This window comes from Protopterus annectens, chromosome 12.part0 (assembly GCF_019279795.1).
Source record: "Protopterus annectens isolate FY-2018-M chromosome 12.part0, PAN1.0, whole genome shotgun sequence".
Classification (NCBI taxonomy): domain Eukaryota; kingdom Metazoa; phylum Chordata; order Ceratodontiformes; family Protopteridae; genus Protopterus; species Protopterus annectens.
Window position 1 is genome coordinate 898,760,688 of NC_056746.1, and position 22,039 is coordinate 898,782,726.

The window sequence follows — 22,039 nt, forward strand, 5'->3', positions numbered from 1 at the left end:
ACATTTGTTCATCAGCTCTACAGCGTTCTTTAGGTTGTTGAACAGTTGTCCTGCTGTCCATGGCACATAAATATACTGTTACATGTATAAGACACATAGCAATACAGGTAAATAGCTATGTAAAGTGATAGTGAAAGAATGACTGATGAAGCAAACAGTAATCTCCAATTTAAATGGCATGGCAGGATGGTGGGATACTGCCTAAAAAATATATGTGGAAGCAAGCATAACAAAGCTAGAAAAATAGAAAACAGAAAAAGTTTGAGGAAGGTATTAACAACCACAGAGTCATCACTTCTTACATGCAACTACAATGACCTTCTGATTAGACAAAATACAGAACTGCTATGTATGAAACCCTTCTATCAGGCTGCCTGTTTATCCACTACTGTATACAAAGCTGCTGCAAGTGGTGCACAAATAATCACAGCATTACGCTGTTCATTTTTTAGTAAAGAGACATCAGTTTTACATAGAAAACTGGCTCAGAATGATTTTTTTTAAAGGACAAGTGCCAAAAGGAGACCCTATGAATTTATCAAGGTAATCATATTACAGAGTAAGGATACCGATTTGAAAGTGGGAGGAGAACATCAGATCATAAAAGATGTTACAGTTTGTGACACACAGTGTAAGAGGAAATAATATGGAAGGATGTCACTACATAAGATATTTTAACTACCCAAGTGCTACTGGAACAAAAACCATTTGCAAAACATTCCTGCACAAAGTGAATGAGACTGAGAACAGGTGAATATACATCAACCCCCAAAATGTGCCTAATGTTTCATCCAAAAAAAAAAAAAAAAAAAAAAAAGGAAAGGAAACTCACTAGGTTAATAAAATTAGACATATAGAAAGCATGCATCTGTAAAACAAAACAACAAAAAAAAACAATTTATGTCTTACCATAATGTTCCATCTGTGTTGTTGATCTTCTTTCATTCATCATTGATGGGTTCGGTTCCGAACCCTTGAAACCAAGTTGGCCTTTTACCAAGCTTGCGCCAGCCAAAAACTCTCGAGCTAAGCTTCTACCCAGAATGCCCTTCTCCCTGTTACCTCAGATTGAGTTTGCTAGAGATAAAGTAAAGCTGAGGCCAGTTCTGCCCAAATATCCTAGGACACCACTTGGACCCAAAGCATCCCCCCAGGAGCCTTTGGTGGGGGAAGGATGGTGGGATGTGATGAATGAAAGAAGATCAACAACAAAGATGGAACATTATGGTAAGACATAACTTCTTTATCTGATGTTGTTAATTTTCTATCCATTTATCACTGATGGGACAGAATCCAAAGCTACCTTGAGGTCCATGGGTGGCCCTTATGGAAGAATATTCCTGAGTACCACTGAGCTGAAGGCAGCTCTCCCTCTGGAGACTAAGTCCAATTTGTAATGATTGATAAAGGTATGAGGTTTAGCCCAACTGGCTTCTGTGCAAATGTCATCCATGGAAGCCCTGGAATGGAAAGCTACAGATGTTGCCATATATCTAGTGGAGTGAGCTTTAACCTTTGGCATAGGTTATGTTGTGAGGGAATAGATAAAAGTATGTAGTCCCTTAGCCATTTTGATAATGTAACCCTGGAAACAGAATTTCCCATTCTAGGCCCAGAAAAGGAGATGAAAATCTGTTCAGACTTACGGATAGGCTTGGTCCTGTCTAAGTAGAATCTCAGTTGCCTATGTACATACATGGAATGTTGGCAATATTCTCCTTTACTGGAAAAATTTGGAAAGAACACTGGTAGATCAATGGTCTGGTTAATGGAAAAATCAGAAACAACTTTGGGAAGGAAGGATGGGTTCATCCGGCGTGATACTCTGTCTTTATGGAAGACCAGATAGGGCCTCTTGATGCACAATACCTGCAGCTCAGAGACCCATCTGGCTAATGTGATGGCTACTAATAACAAAGATTTCCAGACAAGAACTTTACGTCATACTTCGCTGTGGATTTAAAGGGGTTTTGAGTCAAAGACTGAAGAACTATAGTGAGGTTCCATGGTTCAGCAGGCTGTCTGACAGGAGGCCTGACATGAGACATTCCCTTGACAAAGGCTTTGCATAGACATAAGGAGATGAGAGGGGTGCTATCTATACCATTGTGGAAATTAGAAATCGCCACCAGGTATACTCGTACGGTAGAGGCAGAGGCTCCAGTATCAAAAAACCTTAGCCTAGTATTGCAGTACTGCAGTCACTGGAGCCGAATACGGGTCTAGCATGTTATCTTTAGACCAGATGGAGAACCTTTCCCATTTATCCTGATATAGTCTTCTGGTGGATGGCTTATGAGAGGCCAGAATGATGTCCCGAACAGGTGAGGTGAGATTAGCTTGCCTGGCAACTAACGGAAGTGGAGAAACCAAGCCGTTAGCTTGAGACTGGACAGATTCGTGTGGCTCAACCCTTGGGGGTGAGTACTCAGATCTGGAAAAGGGTCCAGAATCCACGGCGGGTATACTAGATGAGGCCAAAGGAAGGGGAAACAAACTTGTCGAGGCCAGAATGGGGCTATGAGGATCACCTTGCATCTCAACTGAAGCACTATCTTTAGGAACTGTGAAATCAGGGGAATGGGAGGATAAGTGTAAAGAAGTCCCATGGGCCAACTGTGGATCAGAGCATCCCTCGGGGACTCCCCCTCTGGGAGAAACAGGGTGAAACAACTACTGCACTTGCTGTTCGATGGGGAGGCGAAAAGATCGCAGCAAGGCTGGCCCCAGTGGTTGAAGATTTCTGTCGCCACCTCAGGACCACTAGTGAGGCAGAAGGATGCATCTGCTCAGTTTGTCCACAATTACATTGGAGCTCCCTGGGATATGCATTGCTATCAGAAAGCGGTTGGAAGCTAACACCCACTGCCAAATTCTCATGGTCTCGCAACACAGGGGGTAGGACTTGGCTCCTCCTTGCATGATGATACACCAAACCACTGACATGTTGTCTGACTGAATTGCAATTGTCCCATGGATCTTAGAGCTTGAAGAACCTCCTTTGCTGAAACTTTTGTTTGGCAGAGTATCACCCGGAACTGGAGCCTCACTTGCTGGAGTCTTGATTTGGGAGTAACACTAGACAGGACCGGGTATTGAAAATTGCTCCAATGAATTCTATCTGTTGCATAGGAGAAAGGTTTGACTTCTCACAATGTATTGTTTGTATTGTTATTCCCAAAATTTTTGCCAGAGAGAGTGTATAATGCAGTGCTGTTACCAGAAGACGCTCGGTGGGGGCGGTGAGGAGCCAGTCGTCCAGATATGGAAACACCCAGAATCCTTGTAGTCTCAAATGAGCTGTGACCACTGCCCATGCACTTCATGAACAATTTGGGGGCTGTAGAGAGACTGAACGGCAAGGTACAAAATTGATAATGACTGTCCCCTAGCCGGAAGTGAAGCAGACTCCTGAAACGTTTGTCAATTTTGATGTGGTAATACGCATCCTGGTGATCTATCGAGCACATCCAATCGCCTTCCCTTAAAAAAGGGAGAATGGACTGAAACATGACCACCCGGAATTTGGTCTGGGTGACAGACTTGTTCAAGCTGCTGAAATCCAAAATAGGTCTCCAGTCCCCTGTCTTTTTTGGCACCAAAAAGAATCTTGAGTAGAATCTGGATCTGCATTGGTCTGGTGGGACGGGTTGGATGACTGTTTTGAGACAGCTTTATTATCTCTGAAGCTGCTTCCTCCCTTTGACTGGGTGGAACGTTGGGAAGCTTTTTTGGAAGATTTGGTTGACAAGAAAGGGGGATGGTGTAACCTCTGGTGAGTATACTTTGCACCCAACGATCGGTGGTAATAGATTGCCAGGCAGCTTGGTGCAGAGAAAAATGACCTCCGACTGCTTCCAGAGGTAAGCAATCGAGATGCTCCTCAGTAGCACTGGTAAGGCTGTCCAGAGGAGGAGTCCCTGGAGCCTTGGTTATGAGGACCTCCTCCGCCTCTGTAAGGGCGTTTTCTGGAATTGTTACCCCCTCTGCCCCTGCGGGTATCACCATGTGCGGCATGGAAAGGACCCTGAGATTTTTTGTGCCACATTTTCCCACTCCTCTGATTCCTGGAGATGGAACGTTGAGGATTAGAAAACCATAGGCCTATGGCTGACAGGGTCTTGCCGTCTTGCTCGCACCTGGCTAGCGTGCTTCGATGGGAGCATTCAAAAAGGAAGACTTGAAGGGGTCCGTGAAGTCACAAATGCGCATCCAGAAGTGTCCCAGAGAGTTCGGAGATTAAGTTCCTCTGGAGCCTTGTAAAATGTGCCAAAAAGTTCAGTGACCGTATAGCAAAGGTCCCTGATGCAAAAACTCGCTTCTCAAGTCTCTATACCGCCCAGGACTCGCTCTTGGGCGGGTGGACAGCGGGACTTTCCCAAGCCAAGTCCTTTTTCATGGCCGCCACCACCATAGCATCGACTGGTAACCCTCTGGACCAATGTGGGTTCTCCTCAGGAGGGGAAAGAATTTTGTTTGGTTTCCGAGTGATTGCCTCAATGGAATCAGGGTTCTTCCAATTGCACTACACGATGAGCTGGATGAGCTGGTCAGCAGGCGGGGTCACCCAAGAGGTAGAAGGTTGGGCGCAGAAAGCTTGTAAGAACACAGACTCCTCATATGAAGGGTTGGAGGGCTTCTAGTCACCTCTCGCATTTCCAGGATGTCTCTGAAGGAGACATCAGAAGGTGATCGTGGGGACACTTCACCATCATCGTAATCCATGTCTTCCGTTAAATACTCCTCTGGTGACTCCATGTGCTTCCTCTTGCACGTCCTCTTTCGAGGGGGCTCCTCAGTGGGGGTCTCTGAGGAGGACTAGGAAGAAGGGGTACCCTGAACAGGGGTGTCCTGTGGCTTCTCTGCCCGGTGCCCCAGGGAGGTGGTCTGTGGCAGCTGTAACTCAGGGGGTGAAAACTGGGTCTCCAACATCAAAGTAGTACTTGCAGAAGTGACAGCACTCTCCATCGTGTGGAAAGCAAGTCCACCCAAACAGGGATGGGAGCCCGGAACCCAGAAAGACAACCTCGGGACTGGGGTCACACCCCGCTCTGACGAACCCACCCCCACGGATGGCACCTCAAGCAGGATTGGTGCAGACATGGCTACCGGCACCAAGGATGGACCGAAGACAAACACGGAACCGTGCCTCGTGCCAAGGCACCCGCCCCCCCCCCCCCAATCTCCAGACTGAGGAAGGATCGGTTCTGCAGGAATCGAGGACCAAAGGGGCAAACCTGGAACCTGAGTGAGGTCCACTATAGGAGCCGAGGTGGTTGGTTCAGAGAAGAACGTCAGAGCAGAAAGCTTCAGAACCAGAATGGTCAAAGGAGGAGTGGAAGAAGGAATCCGTGGAGAAACCAACTCAAGTCCTGCAGCCGGATGGGTCTTAGAAGGTGTGTGTATACCCCTGGCTGCCAACAGCTTTCCACAAGATGCACCACATCGTGTTCTTACAGGCTCTTGGTGGATCTAGTGCATACTCCAGACGGGGAGTCAGGTCAGTCAATGAACGGGCTATACATCTGGCCCAGGAAGGGACCTACGGAAGGGGAGTATCAGGTCCAGGGTGCAAGGTCTGCCGGGAACAATGTCTCAAGTTTCAAAACCAGGATTAATGAAGTCAAGCCCAACTTGGTCGAAAAAACGCTCTGTGCCAAAGCAACACTCGGAGCCGAAGTGGTAGGTTCCAATATCATAACAAATGAAGGTATTGAAGGTGTTCCCTGAGCCATAGTGGCCACAGGTGTCAAAGTCACAGTAGGCATAGTGAGGTCTACCGTCGGTGCCAGAGGCAGGATCGGTGCCGAAGTTGACGCTGGTATTTTAGGTTTCGAGATGCTCAAAGCAAACATGGACGGAGGTGTAGATTAAGATTTATGCTCCAAGGACAACTTGGGGACCTTTGATTTCACAGGCTTACCATGATCACCTGAGAGTGGGGAGGGAACTGAGTGGGACCTCTCTTTTTGTCTTTTGTAGGAGGGGTTGAGACCTCCATTGCAGAAATGGCCTCTGAAAAGGGAGACTTAAGTAACTCTTTCAGTATCAGTTTATTTTTGAACTCATTCAGAGTGCATTGACTAATCCCTGACAAATGTCACAGGCAGGTTGCACCGTAAGATGGGTCACCCCCAAACAATATACACAATCATCGAGAGAATCACTATTAGGTAACTTGCCATTACATGAAGTACAATGCTTAAACCCTGAAGTCTCTTTCTTATCTGACATTTTGACAGAGAGACACCGCATGCAAACACTTTAAGGACAAAATGTAACAAGTCTGTTCTAGTAAGTCAAACACAGATCAAAAAAGCCACACAGTCATATAATTATATATATATATATATATATATATATATATATATATATATATATATATATACACACATATATATATATATGTAGAACAGAAATGTCTTACTGAAAAAACACTAACAGGCTAGGAAAGAAGAAAAATACCAGCTATGGTATTGAAGGAATAACACAAGGGTAAGGACAGAAGGCCATACCAACAATGGTCCTTGAAAGTTTACTAACGGGTAGAGCAAGGAAGAAAAGCTCAAGGTCTAACAGAAAAAATACTAGAAATACTAATCGCTCACTAAAAGAGGAAATATCGAAAAGTTGTTCACACAAAATATCAAATAAATCTCCACTTAGCTGAGAGCTCGGCTGAAACGTGGCTACGCAGCAAACGAGAGCTGAAGTAACAGGGAGAAGGGCATTCCTGGTAGAAGCTTAGCTCAAGAGTTTTTGGCTGGCGTGAGCTTGGTAAAAGGCCGACTTGGTTTCCAGGGCTCGGAACCGAACCCATCAGTGATGAATGGAAAGAAGATTAACATCAGATTGTGCTGTTTACATGTAAATTATTTTTATGATAAAAATAAAACATGCATCCTTAGATGATAAAGTATACACCCATGTTTTTCATCATCACTATGTGCATTGTTCCTGCATCTGAAAGCACAACTTGCAGTACAAAACTCAATTGCAACAGAAAGATGGAGATGATCAAAGGAAGTAAATAGCCGATGGTGTTTTGACATTTCAGGGCACAGAAAAAGAGGTAATATGACCTACTGTACAAAAGTAACCACAACAGGAGTGTTTGTGTACTGCTGATAGTAGCTATTACATTGGTGTAAAATGCACTACAAGCAAGTCAGCAGAGCATGCTCGGGTGCATGCACAGACACATGTATTGGACCTGCTTGGTAGCAGCTTAAGCAGATGCTACCGTCTCTACAGTGAGGAAGTTAGATGGGGAGAGAGTGGACCTTCATATGAATAACATCTCCGCTCCAGTGGTGAACAAATAGATTAATAAGGTCTAGGTCTAGTCAGGGAGCAAATGGCCACAAGGTTCTCACTCTGACTGAAGAATGAATGGGCTTGCTGAGGAGGCCCAATGGTGGTGTGGGATAAGAGCGAAAAAGAAAGAAAGAAAAAAATCACTATAACACAAAAAAGGAATGAGTAATCTGTTTAAACTCTAAGAAAATATGACGTCCTGAACCAACATACTTACTTGTATAAGACTTGCCCTTCCAAGTCTCATCACTGGGGTTGGACATCTGACTTTGTCCCCTTTCTGAAGGATTCCTATCCATGCTACTGAGCGATTGACGGTCAATGTCAATGTCCTGAAAACACATCAGTAACAGATTATATCCACGGAAACATTACACGTACACTGCTAACACATTTTAAAGCATACAGCTCCATCAACACTATACATACTTAATGCTTCATTCACCTATAATTTTTACCTAAAGTTGACTTTAGTTTATTTATTTCACAGCATGGGGAACCTGACATCAGGGACCCTTTGTCACACACACGTCTTTAAAAAATGGCATAAAACTGCAAAGTAAACAAAGTTAGGTGAGTATATAAAACACGCAAATCTAAAATGTACCCAACAGCCACAACAGACTGCACACACAATCTAAAATGTACCCAACAGCCACAACAGACTACACACACAGTGTACATCATTACATGAATTACCTGGATGACCATGCTGTGTGACCTTTCCCCGGTTACCTGCTGTGGAAGTAACAGATGTTAGGAAAAGAACATATGGGCTTAAACAACAAAGAAGGTTAGCAGTTGGGCAGAAGGTGCGTCTGTGTGACAGTATGCAATTTTGTTGGCTTCTTCTTTCACCCACTGTAACAGCAGAAAAGGTAAAAGACTCCTGCATCAGTACACCAAGGATTCCAGACAGTTGCTAAGATCACCTAAGCTCATTTTACAGTTCCTTGAGCCCACCAGCATACTATTTCTTTCATGAGCAAGATGCTGTTGCTTCTACATGTCTGCTTTATTGTTGGTTCAATCTTATAGCCTCTCAAAGAAACCATGAAACAGACTTTCTACAGCAAAGCAGATCAACTGTATCAATAACAACCATATCAGTCAGGGAAAAAAAAAACACAATACCAACCTTACAAAGATAACACTGCCTGTACTGTTAACATAAGGTAAGTTAAATGATACGTGTTCCAACTGCTCACACACCTGTGAAACTATCAGCTAACAGTTAAATATCACAGTCATAAAACCACCACAATTTTACAAGACTGACTACTGTTTTCCCTCAATTAAATCTTAATAGTACAACTTTTGTCTGGACAGGTCATCCTATGCCCTTGTGGCAGGAAGGTACAGTTTGGACTGATCTAGCTAGAGTTACTTTTGCAGGGCTCTGTTTAGGGTGTTTTGATTGGATAATTTGAACTTTGGCTGTTGCCTGTTTTTCAGCTTTACTATGCCTCTGCTTGAACTGGTTTGTGCTTGTGTTACCTTTTGCACATCATGCACTACTTTGCGGAGTTATTGCCGGTTACAGATGGCTGCTCTCTAGTCTCACAAAGATTACCTAAACCACAGCTCTTTGCACCTAAACCTACTAATACCTGCCCCTGCTGTAGTCCCTCAACTGTTACAGCCAGACCAAGATTATTTCTATAAAAATGAACTGTCAGTTTTCCTCCTTTTCTCCTACCAGTCTGGTAGACATGGGTCTACTGAGGAAGTTTAGCAACTGCCTTATGTACACTGACAACCCGGATTCACCTACATTATGAATCTGGAAACACAGCTCTCTCGTGCAATACAGGGTAGGTTGTCAGCCCACCTACCACAACTCCTACCCATGACACACGGCATACACATAAGAATAACATATGCAAAGGTACTCACAAAATATCTACCTAAACACCACAGACCTCCAAAACACATACATACTAAACCAACCATAACACCCAAAACATACAATACACATAACGACACAAACACAAGTGTCTCACCAACAAAGCCCACAAGCCAACACACATCTGCTCCAAATATCTTAGTCATAGGAGACTCTATAGTGAGACACACGGACATCCCCTTCACCAGGCTGAATAAGGAGAAAATCATGGAAAGCTGTCTTTCTGGTGCCAGGATTTGTTAGATCATGCAGGCACTTCAGTCTCTCAACAAGTACCATCGAGATTTGGTCATAGTATATGTTGGTGTGAAAAATTTGAGAAGTACCTCCCTGGACTACCTCCCTGGACTACATAAGGAGAGACATAACTGAGCTCCCTGATTATGTGTTACAGGCAGGTATGTCCCTAGCCTTGAGCACCATATGACCCTCGCCTAGGATGATACCACAATATAAATAGAAAATCATTTACTTCAATAATTGGTTTTGTTTCTGGCATCATTCTAAGGGGATCCAGTTTCTGTCAGCCTGGGACGACAAGATTGACAGACCACAATCCTTAGCAGACATGGTCTTCATCTGTCACCCCTGGGATTTCAGCTACTGGCAAAAGCTCTTGCCATCTCTATAGTGCTTTTTTTAGACAATGTCACAAGGACAAAATTCCCAATGTAAAAATTTCATCAAAAAGAATGTCAAGGTTATGCTGCTAAACACTAGGAGTCTTGCATGAACCTGCACTCTCTGGAAGCAGTCCTCACATTGGAAGACAATGACATCTGTTCAGTCATGGAGACCTGGTTCAAGGCACTGGAGAGCACCCCAGCCATATTTGGTTACACCTCCTAACCCATGTTCAGACCATGAATGGAAGGCATGAAAAATAAATGAGTCTGTGTATTCATTAAAGATGAACACATCTCCAGATTGGATAAACAGTACGACTCCCTGGAGACACGTCAACTAACTGTTGGTAGTACACCTATTCAAGTCACGGCCAGCTACAGGACCCCCTCCATGAATCAAGACATCCAATCTGCCTACTTGGATCTACTGGAAGATGCATCCAAACACCATGGTTCTGGGTGATTCTAATTACCCATCCACTGAATAAGTAAATTACTCGTGCTCAAACTCACTTCCCCAAAGGTTCCTTGTTCATTAACTACAATGCCCTGGACCAGCTGGTGGTCACCCCAACTAGGGGCACCAACATCTAGGATCTGGTGTTTACCAGTATGGGGGCCCACTGTAGCACCTCCACTGTGAAGTCGTCCATTGTCAGATCTGACCACAAATTAGTCTTATTCAAAGTAACCCCACCCCCCAGCAGTAACAAAACTAAAAAACTTCTCCAGAGCAGATTATATCCTTCTAAGGGATGGAATAAATAAGTTCACTGCACCTCCCCCTTCAGATGTAAGTGGCAACTATGCAGAGTCCTACACTAATGCTTTTTACAAACACCTATATAACTGTACTGATGTGGCCGTACCTCACAGGACCAAAGCAAGTTCTTCAAGGAAGAGCAAACCTGCCTGGTGGACAACTGCCATTAACAGGCTTGAAAATAAGAGGATGAAATTGTTGTCCAAAAGTAAGAGGGAGCATACCCTAAACTGGAAACACTCCCTCCTCAGCTTAAACAAGCAAATAAGACTTCTTGTGAAGTCCTTCAAAGCAAACTATGAATCCAAATTAGTATCCTCAAAGAAGGACAACCATAAGGCGCTCTTTAGTTACATCTGTAGCCTAAAAGGTAAGACCCAGATTTGCTCTGAACTGGTAGTTAATGATACTGCATACACTGAGCCTGTGGACACAACAAACATGCTAGCCTACAGGTTCTGTGAAAACTTCATTCCCCTGTCTCCACCAGGCATACCCTATGAAATTCCTTCCACCTTTCCCCCCACCTTGTATCGCTAGAGAGCAGATCGCAAATGCCCTCTCTAAGGCCAAAAACACAGCATCTATGGGATCAGATAACATCCCAGGCTACATCCTACATGGGCTCCAACAAGAATTAGTAACGCCACTGGGTACTCTTTTCAGTCATATTCTAAGCTCCTGTTTCATCCCAGCTTACTGGAAAATGGCCACCATTAACCCCTTGCACAAGGGTGGTGCTGCCATTGACCCTGGGAACTATAGACCTATTAGCCTGACTAGCCTTAACTGCAAGGCCATGGAACAAATCATCATGGACCTCATCAACAAAGATACAGGTAATCTCTAAACACTTGACCCCTACTCAGTTTGGATTCATCAAAGGGAGATCATGTCTGTTAAACCTGGTGGACTTCTTCAAGGCAGTCACCAGAGCCCTCGACGAGGGGAAAACTATGCATACAGCCTACCTGGACTTGGCCAAGGCTTTTGACACTATTCCCCACTCAGGCATTATTGACAACCTCATCCAGCTAGGTATCAACCCTTATATCATTAGGCAGCTCGTTAACTGGCTCACCGATAGAAACCATACATTCAAAATAGGGGAATCCACCTCCAACAGCAGACCCGTAACCAGTGATGTTCCACAGGGATCAGTCCTGGAACCACTACTGTTCGGAATCTATTTCTAAAGGTTTGCAGCTGACAACTGAAAAGTGTGAGCGGTCACAGAATCCCCAAATGATGTCAACATCCTTCAAGAGGGACTTAAGCAAACAAATGATTGGTGCCAAAGTCACGGCATTAAACTCAATGCAAAAAATGTATTATAATCCCTTTCGGTATGAGCGATGTTACTGCTGACAACCACATCAATAGAAACACCCTGAGCACACACTCAGTGGTGACAGACCTGGACACACAGGTTGATGGCAACCTTACCTTTGATCACCATGTCTCCACAGTGGTAAGAAGGCATTCTATAAGTAAGGGCACTGTCTCCAGAAAAAGAAGAGGTTATAACCTCCCTGTACTCTTCACTCGTCAGGCCAATAACAGAGTACCATACTCCTTTTGGTATGTACCTTTCTACGTACCTGCAGCAATTGGAGAGACCACAAAAGTTCCTCACAAAGAAAATTCAAGGTATTCAGTAAGTGTCCTATGTGGATCAGCTGAAATCACGGTCACTTTACTTCATTTCATACAGACTACTTGGAGGTGATCTCTGCCTTGTGTGTAAGGCAATCTCTGACTCTACTTTAATGGAAATGCTGCATATCCATAAGTCCAGTGGTTCACGGGTTACTCACTCTAAAGGCCTTAACCTGGTATGTGACATTAATAGAACCTGCTGGAGGGACAGGTTTGTCTCACAGAGGTTACCGCACCTGTGGAACAGCTCCAAATTAATGCCAACCAGAGCACCTCTTTGGTCCTCTTCCAGCGCAATCTGGATGATTGGATGGGTAACCATAAATTCACCCTGGAGGTTTCACCTGTCTCTCTCTTGGGCAAGGGCAAGAAGTACTGATAGTGGAAACAAAGGTAGAACTTGGTTAGGCTTGTAAGAGCACTAGGGTCATTAGCCTAGTAACTTCCTATGATACTATGAACATGATGGAATCTTCATCTAAAAGGCCCTTAAAACACTGCAAAAAATAAGATTGCTGTTTCAGTAGTACAAAGATTCATGGTCCCATGCCACAGAGGGACGAAGCCCCGAATATGATTCAGATTACCCATATTCGACTAATGTCATAGGTGCTGGGGGAGGATAGGGTTGAGAAGCCAATGTCAGCTGTCTCATCCTGGGGTGAGGAAAAGAGCTAGGTCCACCTCAGGTCACCTGGACCATAATCAGAGCTGTATCCTTCTACATCATTAGTGCTCATTAATATTTTCAAGTCTTAAAACCAAAATCAACTTCTTTTATCACTGTTCTTTAACTGAGTGAAAGATCTGAAATGATCTTCATAAATTAAAGAGCTTAAAGATATCACTTTGGTAAACTATCTCAACAGCATTAAATGGCATTAATAATTTTGGATTCTTTTTTCTTTTAAATTTACAAATATGATATGCCAGTTTGGTTGCCTGATGCAACCAATCAATATGCCGGATACCATGAAACTATCAACCAACACTCCCAAGTGCTTGTATACATCTATCTGCCTTAGTTATCTCCTCCACTCCAAGTCTGTACTGATGCGTATTTCTCTTACGGCCAGCTCTAACAACATTAGTTTTATTAGTGTTAGCTGAGATGACATTTACATTAAAGAAATATGTTAACTAAGTCTGACAAGAAAACTAACATTTCTTCCTGAATTACAATTTGTTGAAAAAGTTTTGTATCATTTGCATTTTTAATTATTACTGCTCTTGTAGGCATATTTACAATATACACACAGATAATGAAAAAGTGAGGCCCCAGCATGGAACCTTGAGGAAACTCTTGACAGTCAATGGAATTTCACCACCTAATTATCTTTTTTATCTTCATGCTCTTTACTTTGATCCTGATTAATCCAAATAATCACTTGTAGGGTTTATCACATACATGTCTAATTTTCTTTGTAACTATAAAGTGTCCTACATTGTTGAAAGCCCAGCTGTAATCCAAGTAAACTATATCTATTTGCAATTAATCAGGTACAGAGGCAGAGCTCCTAGCTATTTTGTCATTCCCCTCAACTTCAACTTAAAGAGCAAAAAGGAAAAAAAAACAGGTCTGCTCTTCCCATTCCATTGTTCACTCATTGAGTTCTTTCAGGCCTATACTCCTCAACTCTGAGGAGAAAAAAAAAAACAGCAAAAAAGCTCTTCTGCCCTTGTAGCAAACTGTTTGCTACACTTATAACGAGCAGCTGCTGCAGTTTATCATGTTTATTCCACATGTGGAGTGCTAAGGCACTTCAGTTCTGACCACAATGCAATTCTTCTTCTTCTTTCGGCTTTTCCCAGTTAGGGGTCGCCACAGCGGGTCACCTTGTCCGCTCATGATTGGCAGTGGAGAAAATATGGGACAACAGTGATGTTGCAAAGACCTGGATGTCCCTCCAAAACTGATGAAAAGACAAGAATAAAACTGGTCAGGGAGGCTGCCAAGAGACCTATAGAAACACTGAAGGAGCTACAGGAATTTCCTGCAAGTACTGGTTGTGTACTACATGTAACAACAATCTCCCGTATTCCCCATACGTCTGGACGGGTCCATATTATAACAGCGAATGACCAAAAATTAGAACGCTGTTATATCGACCCCAAAACATGGAAAACTTAAAAGAGCGAACTACCAGAAAAGCAATTTTTTTCCCAGGGAAAAAAAAAAAATCGCTGCTCCCAAAAAAAAAAACACAAAAACCCCCCACTATTTTAAGTGAGTGGCTTTGCCCCCCCACCCCCCTACTTAAATATATCAACTCCAAGATTGCACTATAGTGTCGAAAATGGCAAAGTGACGGAAGCGGCCAAGCAACTTCTTTCCCAGGGAAAGAATATGCTTATATGCCACTTCGTCATTTTGCGTTTTTGACATCTGACGTTCGACCAAGACGCATTCGACAGAATGTGTCTTCGGTCTTCTGATAGGAACCCGTCTGGACTATGGGGTAGGACTGCAAAACGGAAGTCTTTCCTTACACAGAAAAACATCCAGGCCCAGCTAAAATTTGCAAAACAATACATCACGTCTCCCAAAAACATCTGGGAAAATGTGTTATGGTTTGATGAGATCAAGGTTTAACTTTTGGTCACAATTCTAAAAGGTATGTTTAGCACAAAAACAACACTTCACGTCACCAAAAGAACACCAAACCTACGGTGAAGCATGGTGGTGGCAGTATCATGCTTTGGGGTTGCTTTTCTTCAGCTGGAACTGGAACTTTAGTCAAGGTGGAGGGAATTATGAACAGTTCCAAATACCAGTCACTTTTGGCCCAAAACCTTCAGGCATCTGCTAGAAAGCTGAAGAGGAATTTCACCTTTCAAGATGACAATGACCCCAAGCATACATCTAAATCAACAAATAAATGGCTTCACCAGAAGAAAATTAAAGTTTTGGAATGGCCCATCCAGAACCTAGACCTAAATCCAATAGAAAATCTGTGGGGTGACCTGAAGAGAGCTGTGCACAAGAGATGCCCTTCCAATGTGACAGATTTAGAGTGCTTTTGCAAGGAGGAGTGGGTATATATTGCCAAATCAAGATGTGCCATGCTGATGAAGACTGAATGCTGTAACTAAATCAGAAAGTGCTTCAACAAAGTATTAGTTTAAGGGTGCGCACACGTACGCAACCAGTTTATTGTACTTTTTTATATTTTTCCCCTAACAGATTTGTTTTTCAATTGAACTGCACAAGTTATAGGTCACATTAAAGGTAGTTAAAGTTTTGAAGTGATTGTGGTCTCATTTTTTTAAATCACAAAAACCTGGCATTTTAAAAGGGGTGTGTACACTTTTTATATTCACTATAACCTAACCAAGTTATTGTACCTTGGGCAATATGTAAATTCTGTCCAATTTTCTAGGGATGAGTTCATATCTTCCATAAACATTTTCACACATTTCTTCAGAAATCTACCCTCTTTCATAACACTGTCCCTTCTATGGCTCCGATATGTCCTCACTCTTGCAAATCAAATTCCAGCCTCCACTTATAAATATTCCCTGTTGAAAGCTGATTATTTCTCTCAAAATTTTATTAAGCTCCATAATAGAAGTTTTCAGTGGAATATAAATACATGACATTGTAATCCCCCCTCCCTTGTCAACAGCCCCTTACTACCACAAATCTATGTTTGTCTTTTTTCCTCATCTATCACTACTGGAGCCCATCTAGCAATTAGGAAAATTACACCCCTTTTCTTCTGTCCCTGATATTCTGTTGAATATCCATTCTGAAATTCTTTCTTTGTCAAATTCACATGCTCATTTCTTCCCAAATGTGTCTATTGCAGTATTGCTATTTACACTCTGCATTTCAAAATATAATTCAATAATCTCTTGATTTTATCTATACCTGTAATGCCATTCATGTTCCAAGATAATATGGACAGCATAGCCATCATGATAAAAAGCTATTTTTCCCACATATTATACATGAAACTTTTTTTGAATGCGTATTTCTAGCTTTGGTGCTAAATGCATATACTAATGTTTGGCAGGCTGATCTTTTGTACAGCTGTTTCCTCTCATCTTCAATTGAATCTATGTCACATTTTTAAGGCTTTTTGTTTCAATGAAAATCCTCAAACAAAAAACTAAATGCACATCTCCTCCCATCCTGTATTAACTTTGAACAAATGCACAAACCTATGTACATCTTCAAAACATGAAGTTTAACCATCCAGAAGGGAACAAATGTCCCAAATTGACAGCTGCATTTAAAGGCACTATCCAACCGAAAATTAAGGTTATCCATGCTAAACTTCATGTTACAGCCTGTGCTCACACTTACACTGATTGTTTGTATTTTCCTATCTCTGTTCCCCTCCCAGATTTGATGAAGAGCTTGCATGCTTTCAGAAAACATTAACTGTTTAGTCCCAAGAAAAAGTACACTGGCTATCTTTAAACAAAACTAAACTGTACACTGTTCTATTAACTGCATTAAAGTATTAAGGCTGCCAGGGAGGTTGCTACCTCTTATTCACTTCCCATAATTTCAAACTTATTTTTTCACTGAACTACTTCCTATTGTACCTTTAAATGTTTGCATTTACCTCAGCAAAGAATACTCAGACACCTGCAGACAGCTTGCTTCCATGGAAAAGTACTCAGCAATGAGGCTTTGTAAATTTCACTCAGATAAGAATGGACAGCTTCTATCCGGTTCAGACATCTCGACTCCACTGAATATTTGCCAGTGGAAAACAAACAAGCTAATATCTTTGCAGATGTAAGAAGCTTAGCATTTTCATGGCTTTCATCATTTTGTTTTACTTTCAAAGCCTACATCCTCAGAAAAGCAGCTGTTTAAAGCTTAAGCCAAAGGCAGTAATCTAGACAATCACCCTTGCAAAATAAAAAGAGAAAATATCCCAATTTTACATACAATATGATCAGTGCACTTTTATATCCCATGCCACCACCTCAAGATTGCAACATATGAACATTAAACTTGCTTTTCTCCAGCCTTTTTCACCATTATACTGTAAACCTATATTTCTTAAAACTAACAAAAGTACTTAATATCTTTAACACATACAGCAGTAACTGAAAAGACTCATCACATTTAAAATAACCCTGACTACACTCTATACAAAACTGTTTTACTGTATATAACATGTAATTTATATCATGAAATGTTTTACAAAAATACTAAGAACAAAAAATTTTTTGACTTACAGTTAGATGCCCTACTTTCAGTGTCCTTGTAAACATTAATGATATAAAGAAGGGTATATGGCTTTACAGTCCACCTATATGTTTAACAAAGTCAACAAAAATCCAGAGTTTTTCGGACACTCTTTCTTGCAAAACCATATTTCACTAATGTGATGAAATGTTTTATAATCTTCCATTTATTTGCTAATTACAGAGTTGCTGGTTGTTTTCCTGTTAATCTCTATCTCCCAACTCCAGACTCTCGTTCAAGTCCAAGGTTCTGCTGATTCTTCTAGTCAACATGTGCTTTTTTCACTGTATCTTGTGCATCTTCCTTTAGAATACTGGAAAAGGTTGTACTGGTAAAGTCTCTCTTTGAATCTTATCAGAAAGCCCCCTCCTACTTGCTGACTCAGTTTTTGTTAGATAAACTTTTTTTATTTTCTCCTTAGCCTATTCTGCATCAAAAATGACTTTGATCCTCCAGGAGAATCAGCTGGATACAGCAGCTTGAATATGACACTTGCCTCTCCACATTCCCTAGTCACTGGGATAAATTTGTTTCTCTTCTGCCTGGTGTACAGTGAATAATCATTTTCTACAAACACTCTGCTGTCTCCAATATGCAATACTTTTCCCTTCTCTACAATTTTTGTCAGAATGAATTCTTTCTGCTAGTATGATTTAATCTTTATTGATATGGGTCTTGGCTACTTTCTCACAGCCATGTTTGGAGCATACACTCAATGTGCCCTTTCGATTAAGAAATTCTGCTGTGGAACACAGATCCAGTTACTTATTTGTGTTTTCATAAAATGCATACAGTCTGTTCCTTCCAGTTCCTCTGGTACAGCAGAAAATCTTATTTTTTTCCCTGCATGCTCTGTTCTGTGCTATTTTAACAATTCTTTTTGAGAAACCTAATATTCAGCCAGCTTTTTCTTCAAGTCATCCTCTGATTTTTGCAATTTTATCAGTTCATCTGAACATCTAGTTAAAGCTTCTTCTATTTCTTCCAGCCTTTTGCTGTTTGAATTGAAATATTTCTTCTGGGTTTCATTTATTTTAATCACCTTTGAGTACATATGATTTATTTTATCCTCTAAATTACTGGAAGCCATCTCTTGAACCAAAGCTGAAGCTTGATCTGCTTTTTGCTGAACAGCTGGATGATTTTTCTTTTATAGGTTCACAGGTGTGTACTAGGATAATGGCCATGAAGCCTTTACAAGCCTAGCCCATAGAAGTGCCCTGGCATCGTGATGCCCGACATTAGCTCCTAGTGCCTCTATCAAGTAGAGCCACTGGAGTGATACCCATGGTGAAATTTTTATTATCCATCTACTCATCAAGATTTCTCTTTAAGAGAGATAGTGAGGTGCTCTGCTTGACATGTATGAGAAGTCTATTCAACAGCATGAGCAGTCTATGGGTGAGGAAAGTACAGTTGTGTACCTACCATAAATGTAGATGTTCGAGTGTATTCACTGTTGCAGTGATTACTCTTGGGTTATACTGCTGGCAGGCTACCCGCAGTCGGCCAGAATTCCAAAGTCTAGGTCCGGAGTTGGTTGCTGTCGCCTCTTCCCTGACACCAGTGCGCCAGGGGTATAAAAGATGCAGCCAACGCCATTTTCTTCAGTTTTTCTTGCCCCAGATGTCAGGTGCCCCAAGTAGGTAGGCTGAAAAATATATCAATAAGAAATGCATGCACAAAATAACATTTCCTTCATCTACAAGCAAATACACCAAAAAGGTTGTATAGGATAGAGAAGTGCAGATAAGTCCCAGCAAAAAGAAGGGGGGGTGGTGGGTAACCTGGACTGCAACAGTGAATATACTCGAACATCTACATTCATGGTAGGTACACAACTGTACTATGTTCATCATGTTTCACTGTTGCAGTCATTACTCTTGGGTTGAATCCCAAAGCTGAGGATGGGTGGCTGGGCTAAATAGGATTAGGAGAGGCTATGAGTCCCTGCAGAACTGCAGTGGCGAAGCCTGCTCTGGACTTAGAGAGGCAAGTGGTAGTGCTTTGTAAAGGTGTACACTGAACTCCAAGTTGCAGCCTCTAAGATTTCTTTGGTTGGTACTCCTCTGAGGAAGGCTGCTGAAGTGGCTGTTGCTCTGGTGGAATGAGGCCTAATGCCCTTAGGCACTGATTTGCCATGTTGAGAATAGCAGAAATGGATGCAATGGCCTATCCATTTAGAAATAGTCTGTTCTGAGATAGCCTTTCCTTGTCATCCTGCAGCATATGACACTAAAAGTTGCTCAGTCTTTCTGAAAGCTTTAGTTCTGTCAAGGTAGAAGCGTAACTGCCTGTGTATGTCCAAAGAATGCAGAATTGTCTCACCCTTGTTCTGTGGATTTGGGTAAAAGGTAGACAAGTGAATGGTTTGATTGAGGGCCACACTGGACACCACCTTAGGCATAAATGTAGGGTTTGTCCTCAGAGAATCCCTGTCTGGATGAAAAATGATGAAAGGTTCCACAGCCATGAGTGCTTGTAACTCCGAGACTTGCCTTGCAGAGGTTATGGCTAGGAGCAGAGCTGTTTTCCAGGATAAGAATTTAATATCCGCTGTTGATGCTGGCTCGAAAGAAAGCAGTGTGAGTTTTTCCAAAACATAATTGAGGTCCCAGGCCGGAATTGGTACTCTTCTTGGAGGCCTAATGTTTTTGGCCCCTCTGAGGTACTGCCTTATTAAAGGATGAGAAAAGATAGGCGGTTCCGTATTGTAATGTGCAGAAATGGCAGAGGCATGAATCTTAATTGATGAGAAAGAAAGGCCTTTGTTCAGCATCTCAGTTAGGTATTGTAAAATCTGAGGAATATTTGGTAAAGACGTGCCAATGCCTTGTTCCTGGTTCCAAGCACAGAATCTCTTCCATTTTTCTGCATAAGATTTTCTGGTACTGGGCCTCCTGGCCTCCAAGATAACATCCATAACAGCTTTTGAAAGAAGAGTTTTCTGAATGGCTACATTATCTGCCATGCTGCCAGATTTAAGGTCCTGAGTTGGCTGTGCAGGATCTGATTGTTTTGTTGGGTCAGCAAGTGAGAAGTTTGAGGCAATATCCATGCTGGACCTAGAGACAAGCTCTTTAGGATTGGGTACCAGTGCTGGCGTGGCCAGTCTGGTGCAATCAGAATAATTTTTGGCTTCTCTTGTCTGACCTTTAGGAGTACTCTGGGAAGGAGAGGCAGTGGAGGAAAAGCATATACTGTCAGATTTTTCCAGCTGAATGATAGGGCATCCACTTTCCATGCTTGCTTGTGGTAAATCCTTGTGCAAAATCTCTGCAGTTGACAGTTGTGAGGGGAGGTAAATATGTCTGGGCATCCCCATTTCCTTATTATCATCCCGAAGACTTGTGGATCCAGTTTCCATTCGTGGTGATCCACGAGGTTTCTGCTTAGTTCGTCTGCCAGAGTATTTGTTTTTCCTGGCAGGAATTGAGCTTGCAGGTGAACTTGAAAAGCCAATGCTGTGCTCCATAAGCTCATTGCTTGTCTGCAGAGGGGGTAGGAATGAGTACCTCCCTGCTTGTTTATGTACCACATGACCGTAGCGTTGTCTGTCTTTATCAGTAATTGTCCTGGATGAAGCAGGTCCTTGAAAGCTGTCAGGGCATTTTGAACAGCTAGCATCTCTTTTTGATTGATGTGAAGATGCATCTGGTTTGCAGGCCATGTGCCCTGAATACATTTTCCTGCCATATGGGCCCCCGGCATAATCTGATGCATCCGTTGTCAGTGTCTGTCTGGCTGTGGGTAAACTGAATGACAGACCCTTGTTGTGGTGACAGGCTTTTCTGCCCACCATCAAAACTCCTGTTGTAGGCAGGGAATGATTGCAATTTCTGTTTCCAGGCTGTGGCAATGCCGAGTCCAAACACTTTTCAGATACCATTGTAGTTTCCTCATATGCAGTCTGGCATATGGAATTAGTAGAATGCAGGATGCCATGAAACCCAAGGCCTGCAGGATTTTCCTTGCAGATAAGTGGGTTTTTGTTGCCAATTTCTTGAAGTAAGTAGTCAGTAGTTTTTGCTTGTCTGGCGTGAGATAAGCCATCTGGGCATTTGTATTTAAGCTTGCACCCAGGAATATTATCTCTTGAGAGGGCACTAGTTTTGATTTCTTTTTGTTTACTGCGTACCCTAGGCCAATTAGTAATCTTTTTACAAATGCCAGATGCTGTAGAAGAGTGTCTTTGTTCTCTGCTTGAATTAGGCAGTCGTCCAAGTAGGGATATATTTGAATTCCTTTTTGTCTGCAAAACGCAATTACTGGTGCCAGGCATTTTGTAAATACCTTGGGCACAGTAGATAAGCCAAAGGGCAGTCCAGAGAATTGGTAATGCATTGAGTCAGCTATGAATCTAAGGTATCTTCTGCAGGATTGTCTGATTGGGACATGCAGGTATGCCTCTTTTAGGTCCAAAGTTACGAGCCAAGCCCTCTTGCCCAGCATGGGCAGTAGCTGCTGAAGAGTCAACATCTTGAATTTTGGAACTTCCAGAAACGTATTTAGTACAGACAGGTCCAGAATTGGTCTCCAGGTTTTGTCCTTCCTGGGTA

At 42.4% G+C, this 22,039-nt stretch overlaps 1 protein-coding gene across 1 annotated transcript in view; it reads right to left on the minus strand.

Annotated features, from left to right (window-relative positions):
• Positions 1 to 22,039, minus strand: part of ARFGEF2 (ADP ribosylation factor guanine nucleotide exchange factor 2) — a 2,483,667-nt gene that overhangs the window by 199,979 nt on the left and 2,261,649 nt on the right. Inside the window, exon 34 of the mRNA XM_044089932.1 lies at positions 7,535 to 7,649. Coding sequence (XP_043945867.1) covers positions 7,535 to 7,649 — 115 coding nt within the window. The remainder of the gene's footprint in view (positions 1 to 7,534; positions 7,650 to 22,039) is intronic.